General features: G+C 38.9%; 9 protein-coding genes and 1 non-coding gene across 10 annotated transcripts; 4 read left to right on the top strand and 6 right to left on the bottom strand. All coding sequences in view use genetic code 12, as the record gives it.

Moving 5' to 3' along the window:
- Nucleotides 1-595: 595 nt before the first annotated feature.
- On the top strand, nt 596-1,084 carry FOB63_003560 (uncharacterized protein; the record flags this gene model as incomplete). Its single annotated transcript, XM_002615311.2, has 1 exon — nt 596-1,084. One exon carries the CDS (start codon nt 596-598, stop codon nt 1,082-1,084), a length of 489 nt encoding a protein of 162 aa, XP_002615357.1.
- A 76-nt stretch (nt 1,085-1,160) lies between these two features.
- On the bottom strand, nt 1,161-1,757 carry FOB63_003559 (Mg-dependent acid phosphatase; the record flags this gene model as incomplete). Its single annotated transcript, XM_002615312.2, has 1 exon — nt 1,161-1,757. One exon carries the CDS (start codon nt 1,755-1,757, stop codon nt 1,161-1,163), a length of 597 nt encoding a protein of 198 aa, XP_002615358.2.
- A 189-nt stretch (nt 1,758-1,946) lies between these two features.
- Nucleotides 1,947-2,870, bottom strand: FOB63_003558 (uncharacterized protein; the record flags this gene model as incomplete). Its single annotated transcript, XM_002615313.2, has 1 exon — nt 1,947-2,870. The coding sequence occupies one exon, from the start codon at nt 2,868-2,870 to the stop codon at nt 1,947-1,949; it is 924 nt and encodes a 307-aa protein (XP_002615359.1).
- A 3,861-nt stretch (nt 2,871-6,731) lies between these two features.
- FOB63_005605 lies at nt 6,732-6,802 on the top strand. Its single transcript has one exon. It is a non-coding gene; the product is annotated as a tRNA-Gly (tRNA).
- A 31-nt stretch (nt 6,803-6,833) lies between these two features.
- Nucleotides 6,834-8,021, bottom strand: FOB63_003557 (uncharacterized protein; the record flags this gene model as incomplete). The annotated part of the gene is made up of 1 exon (XM_002615314.2): nt 6,834-8,021. One exon carries the CDS (start codon nt 8,019-8,021, stop codon nt 6,834-6,836), a length of 1,188 nt encoding a protein of 395 aa, XP_002615360.2.
- Nucleotides 8,022-8,665: 644 nt separating this feature from the next.
- On the bottom strand, nt 8,666-10,264 carry MET3 (sulfate adenylyltransferase; the record flags this gene model as incomplete). The annotated part of the gene is made up of 1 exon (XM_002615315.2): nt 8,666-10,264. One exon carries the CDS (start codon nt 10,262-10,264, stop codon nt 8,666-8,668), a length of 1,599 nt encoding a protein of 532 aa, XP_002615361.1.
- Nucleotides 10,265-11,762: 1,498 nt separating this feature from the next.
- GND1 (phosphogluconate dehydrogenase (decarboxylating)) lies at nt 11,763-13,517 on the top strand (the record flags this gene model as incomplete). Its single annotated transcript, XM_002615316.2, has 2 exons — nt 11,763-11,776; nt 12,047-13,517. The coding sequence occupies 2 exons, from the start codon at nt 11,763-11,765 to the stop codon at nt 13,515-13,517; spliced, it is 1,485 nt and encodes a 494-aa protein (XP_002615362.2).
- A 64-nt stretch (nt 13,518-13,581) lies between these two features.
- On the bottom strand, nt 13,582-15,156 carry ERG5 (C-22 sterol desaturase; the record flags this gene model as incomplete). The annotated part of the gene is made up of 1 exon (XM_002615318.2): nt 13,582-15,156. The coding sequence occupies one exon, from the start codon at nt 15,154-15,156 to the stop codon at nt 13,582-13,584; it is 1,575 nt and encodes a 524-aa protein (XP_002615364.2).
- Nucleotides 15,157-15,738: 582 nt separating this feature from the next.
- On the top strand, nt 15,739-17,853 carry FOB63_003553 (uncharacterized protein; the record flags this gene model as incomplete). Its single annotated transcript, XM_002615319.2, has 1 exon — nt 15,739-17,853. The coding sequence occupies one exon, from the start codon at nt 15,739-15,741 to the stop codon at nt 17,851-17,853; it is 2,115 nt and encodes a 704-aa protein (XP_002615365.2).
- Nucleotides 17,854-17,989: 136 nt separating this feature from the next.
- FOB63_003552 (uncharacterized protein) lies at nt 17,990-18,271 on the bottom strand (the record flags this gene model as incomplete). The annotated part of the gene is made up of 1 exon (XM_066102333.1): nt 17,990-18,271. One exon carries the CDS (start codon nt 18,269-18,271, stop codon nt 17,990-17,992), a length of 282 nt encoding a protein of 93 aa, XP_065958352.1.
- Between the last annotated feature and the right edge of the window lie 120 nt (nt 18,272-18,391).

Raw genomic sequence — 18,391 nt, 5'->3', positions numbered from 1 at the left:
GATTATCTAAATATAATCGTACAAGAACAATTCGAGGGAAGCTTGCGGATATGAGTTTTCCTATTCTCTACTGACTTGTTTCAGTAACGATCCGGAACGGATACTGTCTTTACAGAATAAATGATCCCAATCGACCAAAATAAATCGCATTAACGACGTATTTCTTACCAGGAGCTATCATCCACCCACTGACGTAAAATTGAAGAAATCCACTATTTTATTCCATAACTGTAATCTTTCATTGTTTAATACCTGGAGCCTACAAAATCTGCTATTTTTCTTCTTGTGGCGGTGACTTCAGTGCCATTTTGATGATGCTAATAGTTTAGGACGTTTTTAACTTGATTATTCCACTGAATCACTTAGGTAGTTTAATTAGAATTGAAATTTCGAAGACTGTAATTGACGATTGTCTTGGTTCTCTTCTCATATTTTTATATTTTTTTCTATCTTTCTATTGGAGCATAGACTAATAAGGAAGCTTGTCGCGGTGCTTTTTTTTACCTATTCTGGAATGTTATGTGAGTCTTATCACGGGTTCTGAGTACATCTTGTTGCGGAACTACTACCATTTCACTTTTTTGTTTTCATTATCATGGCTCTACAATTGAAGAAAAGGAACTATAAGTTTCATTTGGCAGCAACTGGTGCTCTTGTTTTGGGTGCTGGCTTTTTACTAGTTAAAACATATCCTCACTTGATGTCTTGTTTTACGACGAAAGGCAAAGAAGAGGAAGATGACAACACTCCTGTGGAGCTTCAGGCAGAGACTAAGGATGATGAAAACAACTCGACCTTGGAATCACAAAGTGCTGATGTCTCTTTGGTTGATGTAGCTGAATGGTCGGATGAAAATTTGAGAAGCTTTTTGTTGGAAGTAAGTATCCATCAATCGAAGATTATTAGTGAGAATACTAACGGCAATAGAAAGAAATCAGTCCTCCTCCCAACGCTAATCACGATATCCTTATTTCCATTGTTAAATCAATTCAGGAAGGCGTTAAACATTAATTTTAATGTGATTTTGACCATACGGATTTTCCTAGTGAGATTCCTACTTCTTCTTAAGGGTGTGTTTAATTAAATTGGCAATAAAAGCTATTTATCTTTATGTACGGTAGTTTTTTTCTTGTTTTTTGTTTTCTTTCACTTACAACGCCTTAGTGGCCTTTCTTTTTTGTCCAAGCCCTCAAAGATTGTTCGAAGAAATCTCTGGTGAGACCAGACTCATAATCCCTAATCAAAGCAAAATGGCAATTAATTGAACACACATCTTTATTCCTAGATTCATCATCGAACAAAATAACGCTCCCATTCTCAAGGCACTTTTCCATCTTTAGTTCCTTTAGAGCTTGTTTGATGTGTCGCTTCTTTGATCCTTGGCCCCATTGGAGAGAACTAAAGTAATCGATCATTGGTCTTTCACCTACGTGAAGCAATGAAAGAATCTCCAATGCAATTTCAGGAGTAGCTGTCCTACTTGCACCAACTATGGTAATCCCTTTTGTTGCTAGTTCGAGTAAAATGGACTCAACATCCCTGAACAATGATAAACTGGCGCCCGATTCATCTGTGAGTCGAGCGTTATTTACCTTCTGGATCGGAGGTGAAATGTGACAATCACACCACCATGGCCATAGGGTGTAATCTAGATCAAACACTATCACTTGAGGATAATCATATGTGGACATGTTGTACTTCCTATGAGTGAGCAACAGTTGATCATGAACGAAGTGAGAAACACAGGAATATTTCATCTGGGACAAAGTCGACCATAGATGGTCACGAAAATCAATTTCTATCCTATCGTGCTACGTGGAGTCTCAAACATTAGAAAGCTTTTCTTTTATGCCTCTATTTTTACTTTCGTCATTTATCGGCTAGACTGCGAAAATCTGGGAACACTACATTCTCTTGATAAATATTGCCATACATGCTTGAATAGACTAAGGGAAATTGTGCCTCTTATTCCGATCTCTTCTTCTGCGATGAATGCTATCTTCATGATCATACATAGGAAGCACCATTGAGACACAAAGTATTGCAAGAGCTTCAAATGTGACTGTGTTGTTGGCATCGCTGTCGAGATTGCTATCAGAAAGAAGAGATAGTGAGAAAAATTTATGATCAATACCGAATGTCAACCAGTGGTTGTTCGTCAATCTGCCAAGCTTGTAGGGTGTAGAGAGGTTTCTGGCAGAGGTTAAGATCGGAGGCACAATACAGTTAATTATTGCATTACCCACAAGCTTGTTTTTTGGGTTAATTTTATACCCATCCACTAAATCATCAACAAGACTTATCTGGTTTCTACCGATCATATACAAGTCGCTACCAAAATACCCGGTGCGTTCAAAGAAGGATTGCTGACGTAGAAATCGGTAGCGTGCTTCACCAACATTGAAATCTGCAATAGGAAGCCTGCGGTGTATGACCAAGATTACCTCGGTTGATTCAAATTTCAACCTATACCTAGCATAACTTATGTAGTCTTTCCTGTAGACTTCGACTAATTGTTTATTGTCGGATTTGTTGTAAAGCCGGTCACCATTCTCACCGGAAGGCAAGCAATGATATATCGTCATGATCCTCTCTTCACTGAAACCGAGCTTAACATTCAAATTACGTTTCAGATATAAAATTGGGTATCCTTTAAATTTATCTTGCAATTCTTTTGCTCTATTGAAGCATGGATGATATTTTGAAATATGTTTGAAATCTTTGTACATCTTGAAATTAGACTCAGACGAGAAGGCTTTCATAGTAGGACCTAATGATCTTGAAACAATAAAAACACGGTAAAAAGTTGGAGCTTCGGTATCACAGCTCCCAACTTCACTTCTTTCTACTACATTTCGAATTTGCTTCATGTTTGTCCTTTGAGGTTCAAGGTTCAAGAGTGTAAATGCTTCCTAGCCAAATCTAAATAAAATGCGCAAGTACACAAATGAACTTTGAATTTCCGAGGTGTTTCGTGCCCTCTTAAAGATGTCACAAACGCACTTTCAAACTCTAAGCACACATCCGAGGCATGGTATCATTATAGTCCCAGTCGTAACTTCGGATCGTGTACTATGTAAACGCTTTTCGGATCCGTGACATAGGGCGACACTATTGCAAAACACAAGCTTTTTCAGAAGACAGTGTCTTTTCCAATCAAAACGATATTTACGCCATGCGCACATAGTCATTTAATCTAAGTACCTCAACAATTCAGCACCTGTTCAGTTATATGTAAGCCAGACCCCATCCGTTCTTAAATTAAAGTCGTCGATTAACATTATCAAAAAATTCATTGTAGAAACTAAACTCAGATTTGAAGGACCTGAAGATATCAATAGTTTACGAATTAAATTATCGGGAATTTGCCTCACAAAACTAGCTTCGGGAATACAGAATGAATATTACAAGACACGTAAATTGAACAGTTAGCAAGGGTATTCACCAAAAGAGGGCTGCCCCGTAGGTTCTGAAGGCATTATCAGGATTCAGTTCAGTCATTGATTGATTAGCGAAGCATACATTTGTTTGAAGTAATACAAGCATACCACAGACTGTTAGTCAGAAGAGGGACCAAATCAAAAGATATTTTCATCATCAGAGATGTTTCCTATAAGGCAATCCCGTACATCTCTATATTCAACCAGTAAAATAATTCAGTCACGACCAACATCTTGGTAAATCGCAAGTACTGTAAGCTATTTCAGGTGTCATCCTTAGACGTCAACCATCCTCGACTAACAGTAGATGACTAACATAGCTTTCCCATTACCTTGATGAAAACTACCATTTAGTACATCAGTTCCGTTTTTCGGAAACATTAATTATTGGACAAATATTGCATAAAGAAGTTCCATTCTATTACAATTATTATTATTGATTTATTTAGGTTTCTCCTCATTCTCAAAGTTGCAAATTTTCTATTGCTACTTCATGTCACTCAGGTTAGACTTAGAAAATGAGAGTAAATTAACTTTTTATTCTAGTTTTACCAACTGATGATAAAGTCAGTACTCATAGCATAAGATAAAAGATCCAAAGTAACGCGTAAAATGAATAACTAGATTGAAAATAGACTTTCATCTCTACCTCTTTTGATTTTCCAAAGCGAACTTCCCGAAAGATACATTAATTAACTGAGTTAGATCACAGCTCTATTTATTAAAAACAAGTTAAATGAAGAAAACAGGTAAATTGGAGTACACCATAATTAGTCCACACACAAACATTGTTCGACAATTGCAGGGATGGTTCGAACAGTAATAGCACCTACCTCTTCAGAACACGAAAAAAATTATCACAATTCTACAGTCCAAGAGACAGAAAAAAAGAGTAAACATTTGGTTAGTACTATTACAGAACAAATTATTTAGATCATACAAATATTATATTCACCTAGAACGAAATTAATGTCGTTATTCCTTAAATTTGATCACTCGAAACAATTTATGTTTACTCCAGAGATATCTGTTACTAGAAACAATATTCATTTAATCTCATCTGTAACGATTACTTTTACTTCTGGATATTTTCATTTTCTATCCGTGCAAAGACTTGATCGCATGATCCAGAAATAGAAGAGCTCCTACCTCGGTTTCATCAATTCCCCGCTACCACATCAAAATTTACAAATTACAGTTGTGGAGTCCTGGAGTTTTGGTTATAATTGATAATTTAAACACGATACAAAACGAAATTTGAGAGTATTTCTGCATTATTGAAAGAAAATGAAAATAAGACAGTGCTATTCGGGTAATGTCACAAATAAGAAGACCCATCTTACACTATTTTATTGTCTATAAATGAAATGAAACGAAACTACACATTTGTCGTGGCACATATTATAATTATTCAAGTTCTTGAATTATATTTATAACACAGTTACCGTAAATAATCTTTGTCTTTTTCACAGAATACATAATGTGAAAAAAGATATGACGAACATTTAAATACAGAGCGAGCCCACTATGAAGTAATACTGACGTTTAATATCATAACTGATCGAATATTATTTAAGTTTTCAACAATCTTTGTTCAATGTTTGCCAGTCTCCAATATATCAAGATTTCAATTAATCCTTGTAAAATTTCCTTCCAGACACTTTAGTTACTCTATGCATTAATTCTGCTTCTATTTCACCATAGGTGAGTATTGTAATTTAAAAATTAACAAATTTCGCGGTTTATTTTATCAAAATTTTAACTGACCATTTGATGTTCCTAAGATTTTTTTGCATCCTTAAGGAGATGACGGACCCTATCAAATACAATGTAAGTTACTCTCACGCTTTCTATGTCTTTAATTTTTACCCTCTGGTCTGAGATAATGCTCCTTCGAACACATGTTCGCATCATTTTTGGTGGAAATTTTGTTCGTGATAGGTTTTAAACATTGGTAATGTCTAGTATTTCTTTAAAAGGGTATTCATTCATATGTTGATTTTGTATTACTATTGGAAATATCAACAGATGTTCTCTCTTGTGTTAGTGTACATCTCACAATTATTGTGTCTATTATTGTAGCTTTTTATGATGTTGGTTTACTGATTTAAAATATATTTCTCTGGTGCTATACGTTTATGCTTATTGTGAAGAGTATTATGATCTTGTTATGTGATAATATTAATATTCTTCGGTATATGATTTAAATAAGATTAAGGAAATTATTTGTGCTGACTTTGTGTACTGGTTAATATATATCTTTTGCACATTTTAATGAATTATTAATGTATGTTGTGATCGTTTTTTTGTTTTTTTTTTAATTTACTGCATTGAATTTCAATCCATGAAGTAAATCTTATAACTTTGGATAAAAAGTGAATAATTCTCTAAGATAAGAATTTTTGACATGTAAAGATTTCTTCAAAGTAATGTAGTTGATGCCATTTTTTTTCAGAGGAGGTTGTAACTTTATGTCGAAGGCCATTTTTATCATCTGACTGTGCTAGTGTGTTCATCTTTAGAGTAAAATGATAATCATTGGATACTATTATAATGCTGTCGCTTTATGGATTTTTTATACAGAAAGCAACTTTGTGAAAGGACTAGTTTTAAAAGGAATGAACGTGTAGTTTCTTCTTTGAACACTAGTATAGTTTATGATGTTCATAGAAGTAGAAATAATGTTTTGGGGTACAAATTGATCTTTTCTTTCTATTTTCAGTTTTTAGAGATTGAGTTTTGGTGACCTTTCCATTATTAAGTGGTGTTTGTTGAATTAATTCGTTAAACTACTGTAATTATTGTTCGCAATAAGCTGTTTTTAGGTACTCTTCTAATCGCAGGATACTTACGTTTGCGATATTTGGATTTTTGTCTCGCAAGACTTTCTGGGAAGGTGTGCGGTCCTGGTTATATTTCAATAATGTTGCTAGTATGGCTTTTTCTGTTTTCTGTTAATTTGTATATTCAGGCTTGAAATTTCTGTTCTGTGGTTTTCTGAGTAAAATTTTTTTTTGTGGTTTGTTTACTTGTTACATATTACATTCGCACGTATAATATGTGCAATATAGCCATGGTAGTTTATTTTCGTCTACTGAGTACTCGCATTGATCTGGCATAGTGCGCATCACTCTACTATCGTATCACGACCAGCTGCGTATGTTGTCTTAGATGTTAATAAAATTTGTCAGTAGTGTATTTTACTAATTGAAGCTATCCAAGCTTTCAAAAGGTATGCCGTATCTTGGCTTAAAAATGTAATAATTCTTGGTAGGTGACTCATTGTAATTCGCGCAAGTGGTTTAGTGGTAAAATCCAACGTTGCCATCGTTGGGCCCCCGGTTCGATTCCGGGCTTGCGCATTTTTTTACCTTCATTATATTATTCTATTATTTAATCTTTTGGTTCCTCTTGCAAGTCCTCCTTAGACTTGTTCGATAATAGTTGCGCAGACGTTCCAACGCGTAGTTTCCCAAAAAAGTCAAGCTCCTCTTCCGGATATTGTGGGGGTAGTTCATCGCCTTTATCTAAAAGCTTATCCAGTTTCATTCCGTAGTTACCGTATTGCGGGAGAGAAGCCAATCCTCTCTCTCCTCCAATCTTGCGATCACTTGTTGAAAAGAAACCGTAACGTCGCACGTTTGCTTCTATCCAGACAAATCCCATTTGCCCAAAATTTACATGAAACTTTGCATTCGTTGAAAAACACCCAACAGCTGGGTACAAATCTAGAAAGCACCCTTTCATGATATCCATTACTTTCTTTCCGTTTCGTGTGATGAATAAAGTGCCAGTTGATATCACGTATCCAAACCCCACGATATCAGACTGATGGAGGGGGGGCAATACTTGAGCGTTGAAAAGACTATTAGCACCCAAATGCTGCTGTAGAGGTGTTGGGAATGGCTTATTAATCTTAAGGTTTCCAGTCGATTCGTAAGCTATGGAAAACGTATTGTAACCGGGAAGCCTGAACTCGGCAGGATAAGGCTTTGTAACTAATCCGACGCTAAAGTGGGCATTTTGATTTTCTTCAACAAACTCGAAGATCTTGACTTCAAAATAAACTGTATCTTGAGTTCGGTTTTTAGTAGGGAGAGGATAGTTCAATACCGACGTAGCTGTCGAATATGCCAGGTCATTATTTGTAAAGTTAATTTCAGTTCTGTCCTCCACAACATACCGAGCATTAAGGATGTCTCTTTCTTGTTCAAACTCAAATGCGTTAATCCCGCAATCTTTTATGATTAGTTCGTCTTCCCTAGAAAATGATTTCCCTCTCGTTCGGTCGATTCGTGGAGGGTGGTTCTTAGTAAATTCTTGACCCTTCAAAAATGCTTGTTGCTCTTCCGGTGATAAAGTGGTGAAGTCGTATTCTTCCGCTAGATGAAGTAATGACTCCTCATCATTCAAAAACTCGCGATCAACATCTGCTGGGTGAAATGTATCGCCCTCGATACGAGAGTATCCATTCCGGTCACCGTCATCTGAAAAGAGTCTGTACGCAACACACGCAATGATTGTAGTTGCCAAAACACTTATTATTACAATGATAAACAAGAAAAGCATTAGTCTCCACATAAGGAATATTGTGGTAGTTTCTGTCTTATCATCGCACCCTGAGAATCAGGATTTGCATATAGGCCCTGTCTAAAACCTTGGCCCTTACTATATCCTCCACAAGCATGTGTAGAAGTAAGACATATACTGCAATGATTGCACGATCATCATTCTACCAAGATTTAAAAATCTTGAAATAAGTGTGGTAGGCTCAGGAGATAAATTAAAAAAGAGTGTTCACAGTTTTGGTGATATATCGCACAGTATGAAAATAATTGAAAAAGAAGAATGCCATTACAAACAAACGTACTTATTGAAGGATACCCAAGCACATTTCTCATTAACGAAAAAGGAAGACAAGGCGTACAGCAAGCGAAAAGAAAGATATCTCAAAGTTTTAATTAACTGTTCTTCTTTCAGGAAGTGTGCCTCCCGCTTCTTACCAAATAGACAGCTGACTTCCCGGCGTGGTTTAGGAATTGGTAGCATATTCTACTGAGTATTGATATAAATCGTTTATAAGAAGTACAGTGCAAAAAATGGCTAAATTTGTGGAAAAGGAAGTAGATACAAAGCTTATTGCCGAAGTATAACATAACTGGCTTGCCAAAGTATATGTAGCTCATAACTGTAGAGGCAATCATTTTCTCATACACTATTTACAACTAAAGATAGAACCCTTGCTCTTTCAAGTATTGGCTAATAGCATCCAAAATAGCCCTAACAGACTCCTCATCACCAGCTTTTTCTAAAGAGAAAGTATTTCCAGAAACTGCTTTCTCTCCTGTTTTAATCACAACAGAATTTGCCTCTCCAACGGTCAGCAAAATCTCCCCGTAATCGTCCTTAGCAGTATAAATAACACCTGAGCCAGCCTTGACCAATTCATTGATCAAGAATGCATCATTGTGCGAAGAGTTCAATCTTGTGATACGACGGCCACCAGCAAACTGGTTCAATGTGGACTGCAACGCATAAGCGAGGTAGTCATCATTTTGACCACTTCCAGTGGAATCAATAATAATTACGAAACCTTGCAGGGATCTAGGTGGGTTCGATTCCCTCAAGATTTTCACCACCTCAGGATAAGAGAACCATTCAGGAATCTCAGTGCCATCTCTCAAGCGCTGTCTCAATTCAGTTCCAGAGATATTCGCTGTCTTAACCTTCTTGGTATCAATAGTGTCAATTGGAGCGTATCTGTCTTCATCAGGCAAGTATGTGACCATTCTGAAGGGAACAATTTTAATCTTCGGAGATAATTCGGACTCAACCAGTGCTAACAATTCTTGTGCATCATAAGGGCCGTAGAAATCAACGCCCTTAGAATTCTTTCCTGGTCCAGCGTGATCTCTTCCAACGATAAAGTGGTCGACACCGTAATTCATTCTAATCAAAGCATGCCATAAAGCCTCACGATCTCCTCCCATTCTCATAGCAAGAGGCAATAAAGAGATAGTCGCCAATCCTTCAGGGTACTTTTTCAAAATTTGCTGATAAACCTTAACTCTTGTGTGGTGGTCAATATCACCAGGTTTAGTCAAACCCACAACAGGATGGACTAGAATATGGCCATCTTCGCCGATATCTTGAGCAGCTCTAACAGTCAATTCCCTATGTGCTCTATGCATTGGATTTCTAGTCTGAAAAGCAACTATTTTTTGTTGATCCCAGCCTAACCTTTCAAATTCGGCTCTCAATTCCGCAGGAGTCTTTCTGAGAGACACATAGTCATAGTGAGTAGGGTAATTCAAGCCTTGAATGCTGCCTCCAATGTAGATATCGCCTGCAGTGTCAAACAAGTATTTAACGGCAGGATGTTCTGGGTCGCCTCTAAAAACCTTCTCAGCCTCGTTGGCCTTATTAGGCTTGTAAATAGATTGAACCGTCAAAATAGCTAAAGGCTTCTGATCTCTCAAGTCTTCCAACACAATCTTAGCACCAGGCTGGAAAGTTCTAGCAGTTTCCTCAGGGACATCGAGGGTAATTGGAATGGGCCACAATAATCCTTTACCATCATCACCTTTGACGGACGACAATCTCATGTTCTCAACGACAGAGTTGTAATCTTCTTCATTTAGGAAGCCTTCTAATGGAGAAAAACCACCGTTCAAGATCAACTCTAAATCACATAACTGTCTCTCAGTCAAGGTCAATGATGGTAACTTTTCATTTTGAATACTCTCTAAGAGATCTTGCTTAATAGCAGAATCTCTCGCAACAAGGTCATTCAATTTACCACCATGTGGGACAGGAATTGGCATTTTTTTCAAAATTGAGTTGTTTTAAGAGTAGAAGAAATTTGATATTTAACTAGATTGCAAATTTCCAACAGTGCTAATCATACAATTACACGTGACTTCGCATCTTTCAGATAAGTTTTATCTTGAATAGTCGACCTGCATATTTACTCTTATTCAAGGTAAGCAACCAGAACAGGAGTACAAACAAAATGTACATAGCTTTACGTTTGTTTTTACTTCCAGGATAATATACACTAGAAGTTTGTGGCCAAGTTCGTGTGTATAGTTTTGCTTATGAACAGTTTCAACTCGTATGTATGACCTAAAGGGCTTGCTATGAAGATTATAATGAGATTGATGAATTCCGTGGACGGAAGGTTTATATACAGCTAGATGTAAAGCCTGTGGTGTCTGTAATTTTACGTAGAGCTAAAGGAACAAGGACTTAATGCTGGGGTAGCCACAAGACTAGCACATGAAAATAGAGGCAAAAGATACCTTCTCAAAAAACAGTGGTTGAAACAAGTGAACCATTTTGAACTACTCGGCAAAACGTGCTCTATTGGTGATTCACACAAAGAAGAAAAATGACGTCTCACATAGCATATTGCACCCACGACGGAATATTTGATTCCTCATTCATTTCAAGGATTAATCCCATAATGAAGTATAAGGTAAGCCAAATTATAGCACCGTGAGGGCCCTCACTTGGTAAGCTCAACGATTGGAGGAGTTTCCGATGTGTCCGCTCCTAGACGGGCCGGACTGAGGCCATTTCGGACCTACCTGCACAATGTTGTAACTGCAGAAGCGGACACTAGTATTGAAATACTACATGTGGATGGAGTAGCGTCAACTTATACACTAGCACATATTCATCCTATAAGGTTCGAGTTACCTTGTCACTGTGGTCCTATTATTACCAGCTGAAGCTGCCTTATAGCTGAAGTCGTAAAGACTGGAAAGAAGAAGGCACAATACGCCGAGTCGGACTTCATAATGAACATTGATGTACAGGAATTTACTAAAGAGTTACGTTGACCCCGCCGAAAGTGGGGGAGGGGAATGGAACATGAAGGTGGTAGTCAACGAAAAAAAGCGCAACATATCGTTCCAGTAACGGATGTCTACATGGGAAGACCTGGTTTTAGCCGTAATAATGATTTTAAGCAAGTACACGTTTTTATGTTAATGGTGCTGACAAACCGTTTTTTGGCTGGAAGTTACGCGTATAGCAATCTCACGTGACGCATATATTCTCCAGTGACGATGTATCCGACTACAATGGCAAAAGATGACTTACGGGAAGGCTTGTTTTGAGTTGCTGGTATGCTAGGTACGTCTAAAAGTGTATTTGTATATGCGTCTGTGTATGTTGTAAGCAGGTTGCGCTCGAGACTTTCTACGTTGGTCCTGCGTGGAGTATATAAAAAGCGGCGATCCCCAACAGAATTCGTTCACGTAATTTTCTTAATTCTTTTTTGTTCTAGTACAATTAATATTGTGGCTTAATTAAAATATGTCTGCTCCTACGTATGTTACGATCATATTCAATCCGCGCTAGCAGCAAGTGACCAGATTCATTGCTAGTCTTTGACTTTACTAGCTCCTCCCAACTTAGTATGAAAGAAGCCCATGTGATTATGGCTCGCAGTCAGGAACGCTTATTTATTCAGGCAATCCAGATTAGTTGGCGGGGAAATCAATTCGCTTTCGCAAGACCTAACTTTCAAGAAACGTTGACATGGGAGGCGCACAAGGTAGATTGCAAATTTTACAAAAACATCTTACTAACTATGCCAGTGGTGATATTGGTTTAATCGGTTTGGCCGTTATGGGTCAAAACTTGATCTTGAACGCTGCTGACAAGGGTTTCACTGTTGTTGCTTACAACAGAACTGTTTCCAAGGTTGACGAATTCATGAACAACGAAGCTAAAGGCAAATCCATCATTGGTGCTCATTCTATTGAAGAGCTTGTCGCCAACTTGAAAAGACCAAGAAGAATCATTCTTTTGGTCAAGGCTGGTAAGCCAGTTGACGCTTTCATTCAACAATTATTGCCACACTTGGAGAAGGGTGATATTATCATTGATGGTGGTAACTCCCACTTCCCAGACTCTAACCGTCGTTACGAGGAATTGAAGGAGAAGGGAATCCTTTTTGTCGGCTCTGGTGTTTCTGGTGGTGAAGAGGGTGCCCGTCACGGACCTTCTTTGATGCCAGGTGGTCACCCAGATGCTTGGCCACACATCAAGGACATCTTCCAATCCATTGCCGCCAAGTCTGATGGTGAGCCATGTTGTGACTGGGTTGGTGATGCTGGCGCTGGTCATTACGTTAAGATGGTCCACAATGGTATCGAGTATGGTGACATGCAATTGATTTGTGAGGCCTATGATTTGATGAAGAGAGTGGGCAAGTTCTCTGACAAGGAAATCGGTGACGTTTTCGCGAAGTGGAACAACGGTGTTTTGGACTCCTTCTTGATTGAAATTACCAGAGACATCATGTACTTCAATGACCCTACTGATGGAAAGCCATTGGTTGAAAAGATCTTGGACACTGCTGGTCAAAAGGGAACTGGTAAGTGGACTGCTATCAACGCTTTGGACTTGGGTATGCCAGTTACTTTGATTGGTGAGGCCGTTTTCTCCAGATGTTTGTCTGCTATCAAGGATGAGAGAGTGAAGGCCTCTACCGTGTTGACCGGCCCATCTGTTGAAGGTGAATCCCCTATCAAGGACAAGCAGAAGTTTGTTGACGACTTGGAGCAAGCTTTGTACGCTTCTAAGATTATCTCCTATGCTCAAGGTTTCATGTTGATCAGAGAGGCTGCTAAGGAGTACGGTTGGAAGTTGAACAACCCAGCCATTGCTTTGATGTGGAGAGGTGGCTGTATCATCAGATCTGTCTTCTTGGGCGAGATTACTGCTGCTTACAGAGAGAACCCAGACTTGGAGAACTTGTTGTTCCACCCATTCTTCAACAACGCTGTTATCAAGGCTCAACAAGGCTGGAGATCTACTATCGGTAAGGCTGTTGAGTACGGTGTTCCAGTTCCTGCTTTCTCTACCGCTTTGTCCTTCTACGATGGTTACAGATCGGCTCAATTGCCAGCTAACTTGTTGCAAGCTCAAAGAGACTACTTTGGTGCTCATACCTTCCAAGTCTTGCCAGGCCAAGAGAATGACTTTTTGAAGAAAGACCAATGGATCCACGTTAACTGGACTGGTAGAGGTGGTAACATCTCTGCTTCCACTTATGATGCTTAAATACTTATGTGTAATCCAAATCGATAAATCAGAAAACATTCAATTTCTATGTATAATAAACAAACTATGACGTTGCACTAAGCGGGTCCCTTTTCTCCCACTCCAATATTAAATCGTCCTTAGGGAAAATAGTGGCAAAAACCTTTATTTCTTCCGATAATGGGGTGACGTGATGTTTGATTTCAGAATTCATCAAATACTTGCCCAACATTCCGGTGAACAACATCATAACGTACTGTTGGCCCAAACAAACGTGAGGGCCGGAGCCAAATACCAACCAACTCCGCTTATTCATGTCACCCGTGGCATTTTCCCAACGTTCTGGAATGAAAGAGTCTGGATCTGGGTAAACTTCAGGATCGTGTAAGGCTGGATACAAAGTTGGAATAACCATAGAACCTTTAGGAGCAGTGTACTCTGGGGTAACAGGGAAAGGCTGCTTCACAACATACGGAACCATCAAGACAGGTGGTCTGTAACGTAAAGCTTCCTTCACAACATGGTTAGTATAGGTCATTTCATTGATCAAATCGAGGCTCAATGGAACCAGAGGATCATTGTTTCTAATTCTCATTTGTTCCTCTCTAACCTTGGCAGCTACATCTGGACGGTCAGCAACAAGTTGGAACAACCAACACGCTAAAGATGACGAAGCGTCTTGAGATGCAAACAAAAAGGTGAAAATGGCCTCTGAAATTTCCTTATTAGAGAATTCTCTAATCAATAACTTCGACTCCAGATCTTCTGCATGGCTTTCTCTAGCCTTTTTCATCAAAAAGATCCACTCATCCATAACACATGTGGGCTTGCCGTTCTTCTCGTTGATGTGAATCTTAGCTTCAGCTGCACAGTCTTCGAATACCTTCATTGTTTCATCGGCTATCTTCTTGCCATACCAGGTCTTTGTGTAAGGAATGATGATTGGGAAATTCACCAACTCCAATGCAGCAGTAATTCTGAAATAATTGTCCGCAATTTCCTTGATTTGGTCCTCCGTAATGTAATCTCCACAGAAGGTTCTGAGAGACAATGCACACAACAACTCTCTAAATTCAGGGAAGAACTTTCTTGGAGCATCATACGTTACAAACTTGTCAAGGTATTTGTCCATGTATGTTTCAAGCACAGGAATGTAGATTTCCAAGGCCTTCAAAGAAAACAAGCCATTCAACGACTTTCTGTAATCAACGTGTGCTTTTCCATCCAAAAACACCCAGTTGGTGGGTCTTAAGATTTTCACCGCGACGTCAACAACACATGGCTTGACATACTTTGGAGAAGATAAAATTTTTCTCGCAAGTTCCCTGGTTGAAGCGATGACGACGAACTTGTGGAAAATGGAAACACAAGACAATGGACCAGAATCCCATTTTGCTTTGTATTCCTCAAACTTTGGATCCAAACTTTCCAAGAATGGACCAATGATTGGCCAGACTTTGAACCTTGGACCTGCAATGGACCCTTTTTTAATCTGGTACAGAATTTGATCATAGGATAAGACACCAATAACGAAAGTAATGAAAATTTGAAGCCAGGAAAGAGATTGCCAAGTTTCGGCAATTCGTGCCACAATGGACGATGTCTCCAAGGCCTTACTCGAGACTGCGTCCACTATAGGAGAGCTCAGGTTAAGACTCATATTGTCAAGTAACTGCGAGGCTAAAAAGAATGTGTATGCTTAGTTATCGGGAGGAGATTGCGAAATATTTATACGAGCGCGGCTCGGTTTTTTTTTTTCTGCCGTGTCTGCCGACAACTTACGATTATACCAGGGCGACGAAACCAGGGTCGCAAACCGTTCTAAACGAGCTTGCAAATCATTTGTCACATATATCGGTTGCATGACCCACACTACAGGAAAGTATAAATTACACCAGGTCATTAAGTGTCATGTTCGGGCCTACAAAAGCATCAAGTTATGTACGCGCATTTTGATTACTTTCTCGTATAGAAGTTTTTTGTATGGTTCAATTTCGGTCATATTAACAAAAATGGTAGCAACAACGAGAAATAGGGGCAGATTCACTTCTCTGTAGTAATATGTTCGCCCACATCACGATTTTATGCCGATAATGAGCTGAAATTGTTTTACTGATGAGAAGTATTAACATCGTGGTTTCCTTCTCTTGGACCCTATTGCACGTGACTAAAAATACGTGAGATGCTCGATGAGATGGCCTTGTGGTCAACACCAATTTGACTGAGACTCAAATACTGAAACATGGCCAAAAGAAAGTCAAATGCCGTGGAGAAGCGCCAAAAAAGATTAAGGGAAGAACTGGACGCCCAACTCGCATCAGGTTTGTTTTCGAAGAAGACTGTCGGTGAGGATCTGTGGGAAAATGAGGAACAAGATTACGAACTAGTCCCACGTAATTTGAAGTCGGAAAATAAGGTCGAGGGGTTACCTATCAAAAAAGATGGTGTTGTTAAAAGAGTATTGAGAGATGTGATAGAGAAAGAAAGTAAGGAGGACCTGGAAAGTGAAAATAAAGAATCCGCCCCAAAAAGTGAAGGAACGAAGGAGGACGACACGGAAGCTAAAACAGAGCAGGATGAAGATGCGAATTTGTCTCCTCAAGAGAAGCTTGTGAAGATCAAGGAACAAATTGCTGACTATGCATCAAGACTTATCGAAGACCCCGAAGAAAATATTTCTTGCCTTACTAAGTTGAGAAGGTTAGCAGAATCTGATGATTTCGCCAGTAGCCAATTGGCAATCTTGGCACTCGTCCCTGTCTTCAAATCTTTAGCACCGGCTTATAAAATCAGACCTTTGACAGAAACAGAAAAAAAGGAAAGAGTCGGAAAAGACATTGCCCGTTTAAGAGGGTTTGAACAAGGCCTAGTTTTGAATTATCAACATTACATTGAATTACTCACCAAACTAGCTAGGGTTCTGGCACTGGCATCCAAAAGCAGCAAGAAAATCACAGCTTCTCAAGTGAAACAAGGACAGGTGGCTACTAAGGCAGCATGTGAACTTTGTTTATCGTCCTTGAGGCATTTCAATTTTAGAGCAGAGTTGTTCACTATCCCAATTCGCCGCCTCAATAAAAAGCCTCAAGACGAAACTGATTTGCAATTGTTTTTCTCATGCATTCGAACTTTAGAGAGTCTTCTTAAGGAAGACAAAGATCATGGAAGCATATCCTTTGATATCACCAGGATCATGTGCAAAGTTATAAAAGACAAAAACTTTAGAGTTGATGAAGCCGTGGTCAATGTTCTTTTGAGTTTATCTTTGTTAGATGATTACGATCCAAATGGAACGAAGGACTTGGAACCAGTGCAAAAGATGAAGAAGAAGAACAGAGTTCATTTGTCAAAGAAACAAAGGAAACAAAGAAAGGAGTTGAAAGAAATCGAACAAGAAATGGCGAAAGCTGAACAAGCCATTACCGCAGAAGAAAGAGAAAAATTCCAAGCGCAAACTTTGAAATTGTTATTGACTTTCTATCTTGAGATTTTGAAGGCTGGTTCATACTCAGCCGATGAAAAAAATGATGCAAACAACTTGATGGCTGCAGTTTTAGAAGGTTTGTCTCGATTCGGGCAAATGGCAAACTTTGACTTATTAGGAGACTTCCTTGTGGTTTTGAAAGAAACTATGGCCAACATTGTTGAAGAGCACTCATTAGAGAGCAACAAATTTGGGATTGCCGATAATGAATTTGAGTCTGGAGGTATTTACACCTCGGAAGAAATCAGAAAAGTTCTTCTCTGTATTGTCGCCGCCTTTGCATTGGTTACAAACCACAGGGAGGTAGGTAGATTACCGATTTCTGTCGATTTCTCGAAATTCGTATCGACATTGTATCAAATTATTGCGGACGTTTGTCTTGATGCAGATTTGGAATTTTCACACAAGTCCTTGAGGCTAGCTGATCCACTTGACGCAACAAATGCCACGTATAAACCAGCGGTTAATGTTTCAACCAAAGCCGAGTTGTTATTGAAAAGTCTTGACTTTATTTTCTTCCGTTCTCGCACAGGTAGTTTAGCCAGAGCTTTACCATTTATCAAGAGACTATACATTTCATCATTGCAGACACCAGAGAAAACTACAATTGCTACCTTGAAGTTCATTGGTAAGCTTCTTGCAAGATATGGCGAGGGCTTGAAAGGTTTATGGAGTACAGAGGATAGAATTACCGGCGAGGGAAACTACATCTTGGGAATTGAGAAGGAAGATTTCGAGGTAGATATGGAAAGAAGTAATATCTCTTCCGCCGTGTTATGGGAGAACGTCTTGCTTGACAAGCACTTTTGTCCGATTATTAAAGACGGCTCTAGAAGCTTGATGAAAAATAGCAAGGACTCAAAATCCAGATAAAAGTTTTTCCGTCATTTTTACCATGCAATAAACTGTACATTCAAATATATAAATGCATTAATGGAATAGCCAACTCCGACCTCATCCGTATCATTGCTGAAGGATTCATTCAGCTAGATCCAAAGGGCCAGAATCATCATTTTGAAACGAGGTTCAAGTTTTCGTAAACACCACCAGCAGACTTATACAAATCAGTCGCTTTGACGCCTTCGCCAGAAGCTTCGTTTGCCTTCAATTGCTGCAACATCAATCTAGCCTTTTCACGTTCCTTGAAGCCATGCAAACATTCGAAGTAGTCATCGAAAGCTGGAGTGCACTCCTTTTTGCTGACAGTGTCTGCCGAAGTGTAGCATGCAACAAGCGTCTGGAATTCATAGAAGCATTTTCTGGTACCACCGGATCTGGAATATGGTTGCATCTTGAACTATTGGTACGATCTGGTTTCTGACGCTTCCGTAAGACCAAAACTGAGGTTTTCCATTGGTTCGAGTAAATCGGTAAATACACTACTAGTACATTTTGGTTCTTATGCGGTTTT

The sequence above is a fragment of the Clavispora lusitaniae genome (genome assembly GCF_014636115.1).
Source record: "Clavispora lusitaniae strain FDAARGOS_655 chromosome Unknown tig00000105_pilon, whole genome shotgun sequence".
NCBI lineage: Eukaryota > Fungi > Ascomycota > Pichiomycetes > Serinales > Metschnikowiaceae > Clavispora > Clavispora lusitaniae.
The sequence above is the reverse complement of the archived record's forward strand: the minus strand, read 5'-3'. Positions and strand labels throughout refer to the sequence as shown.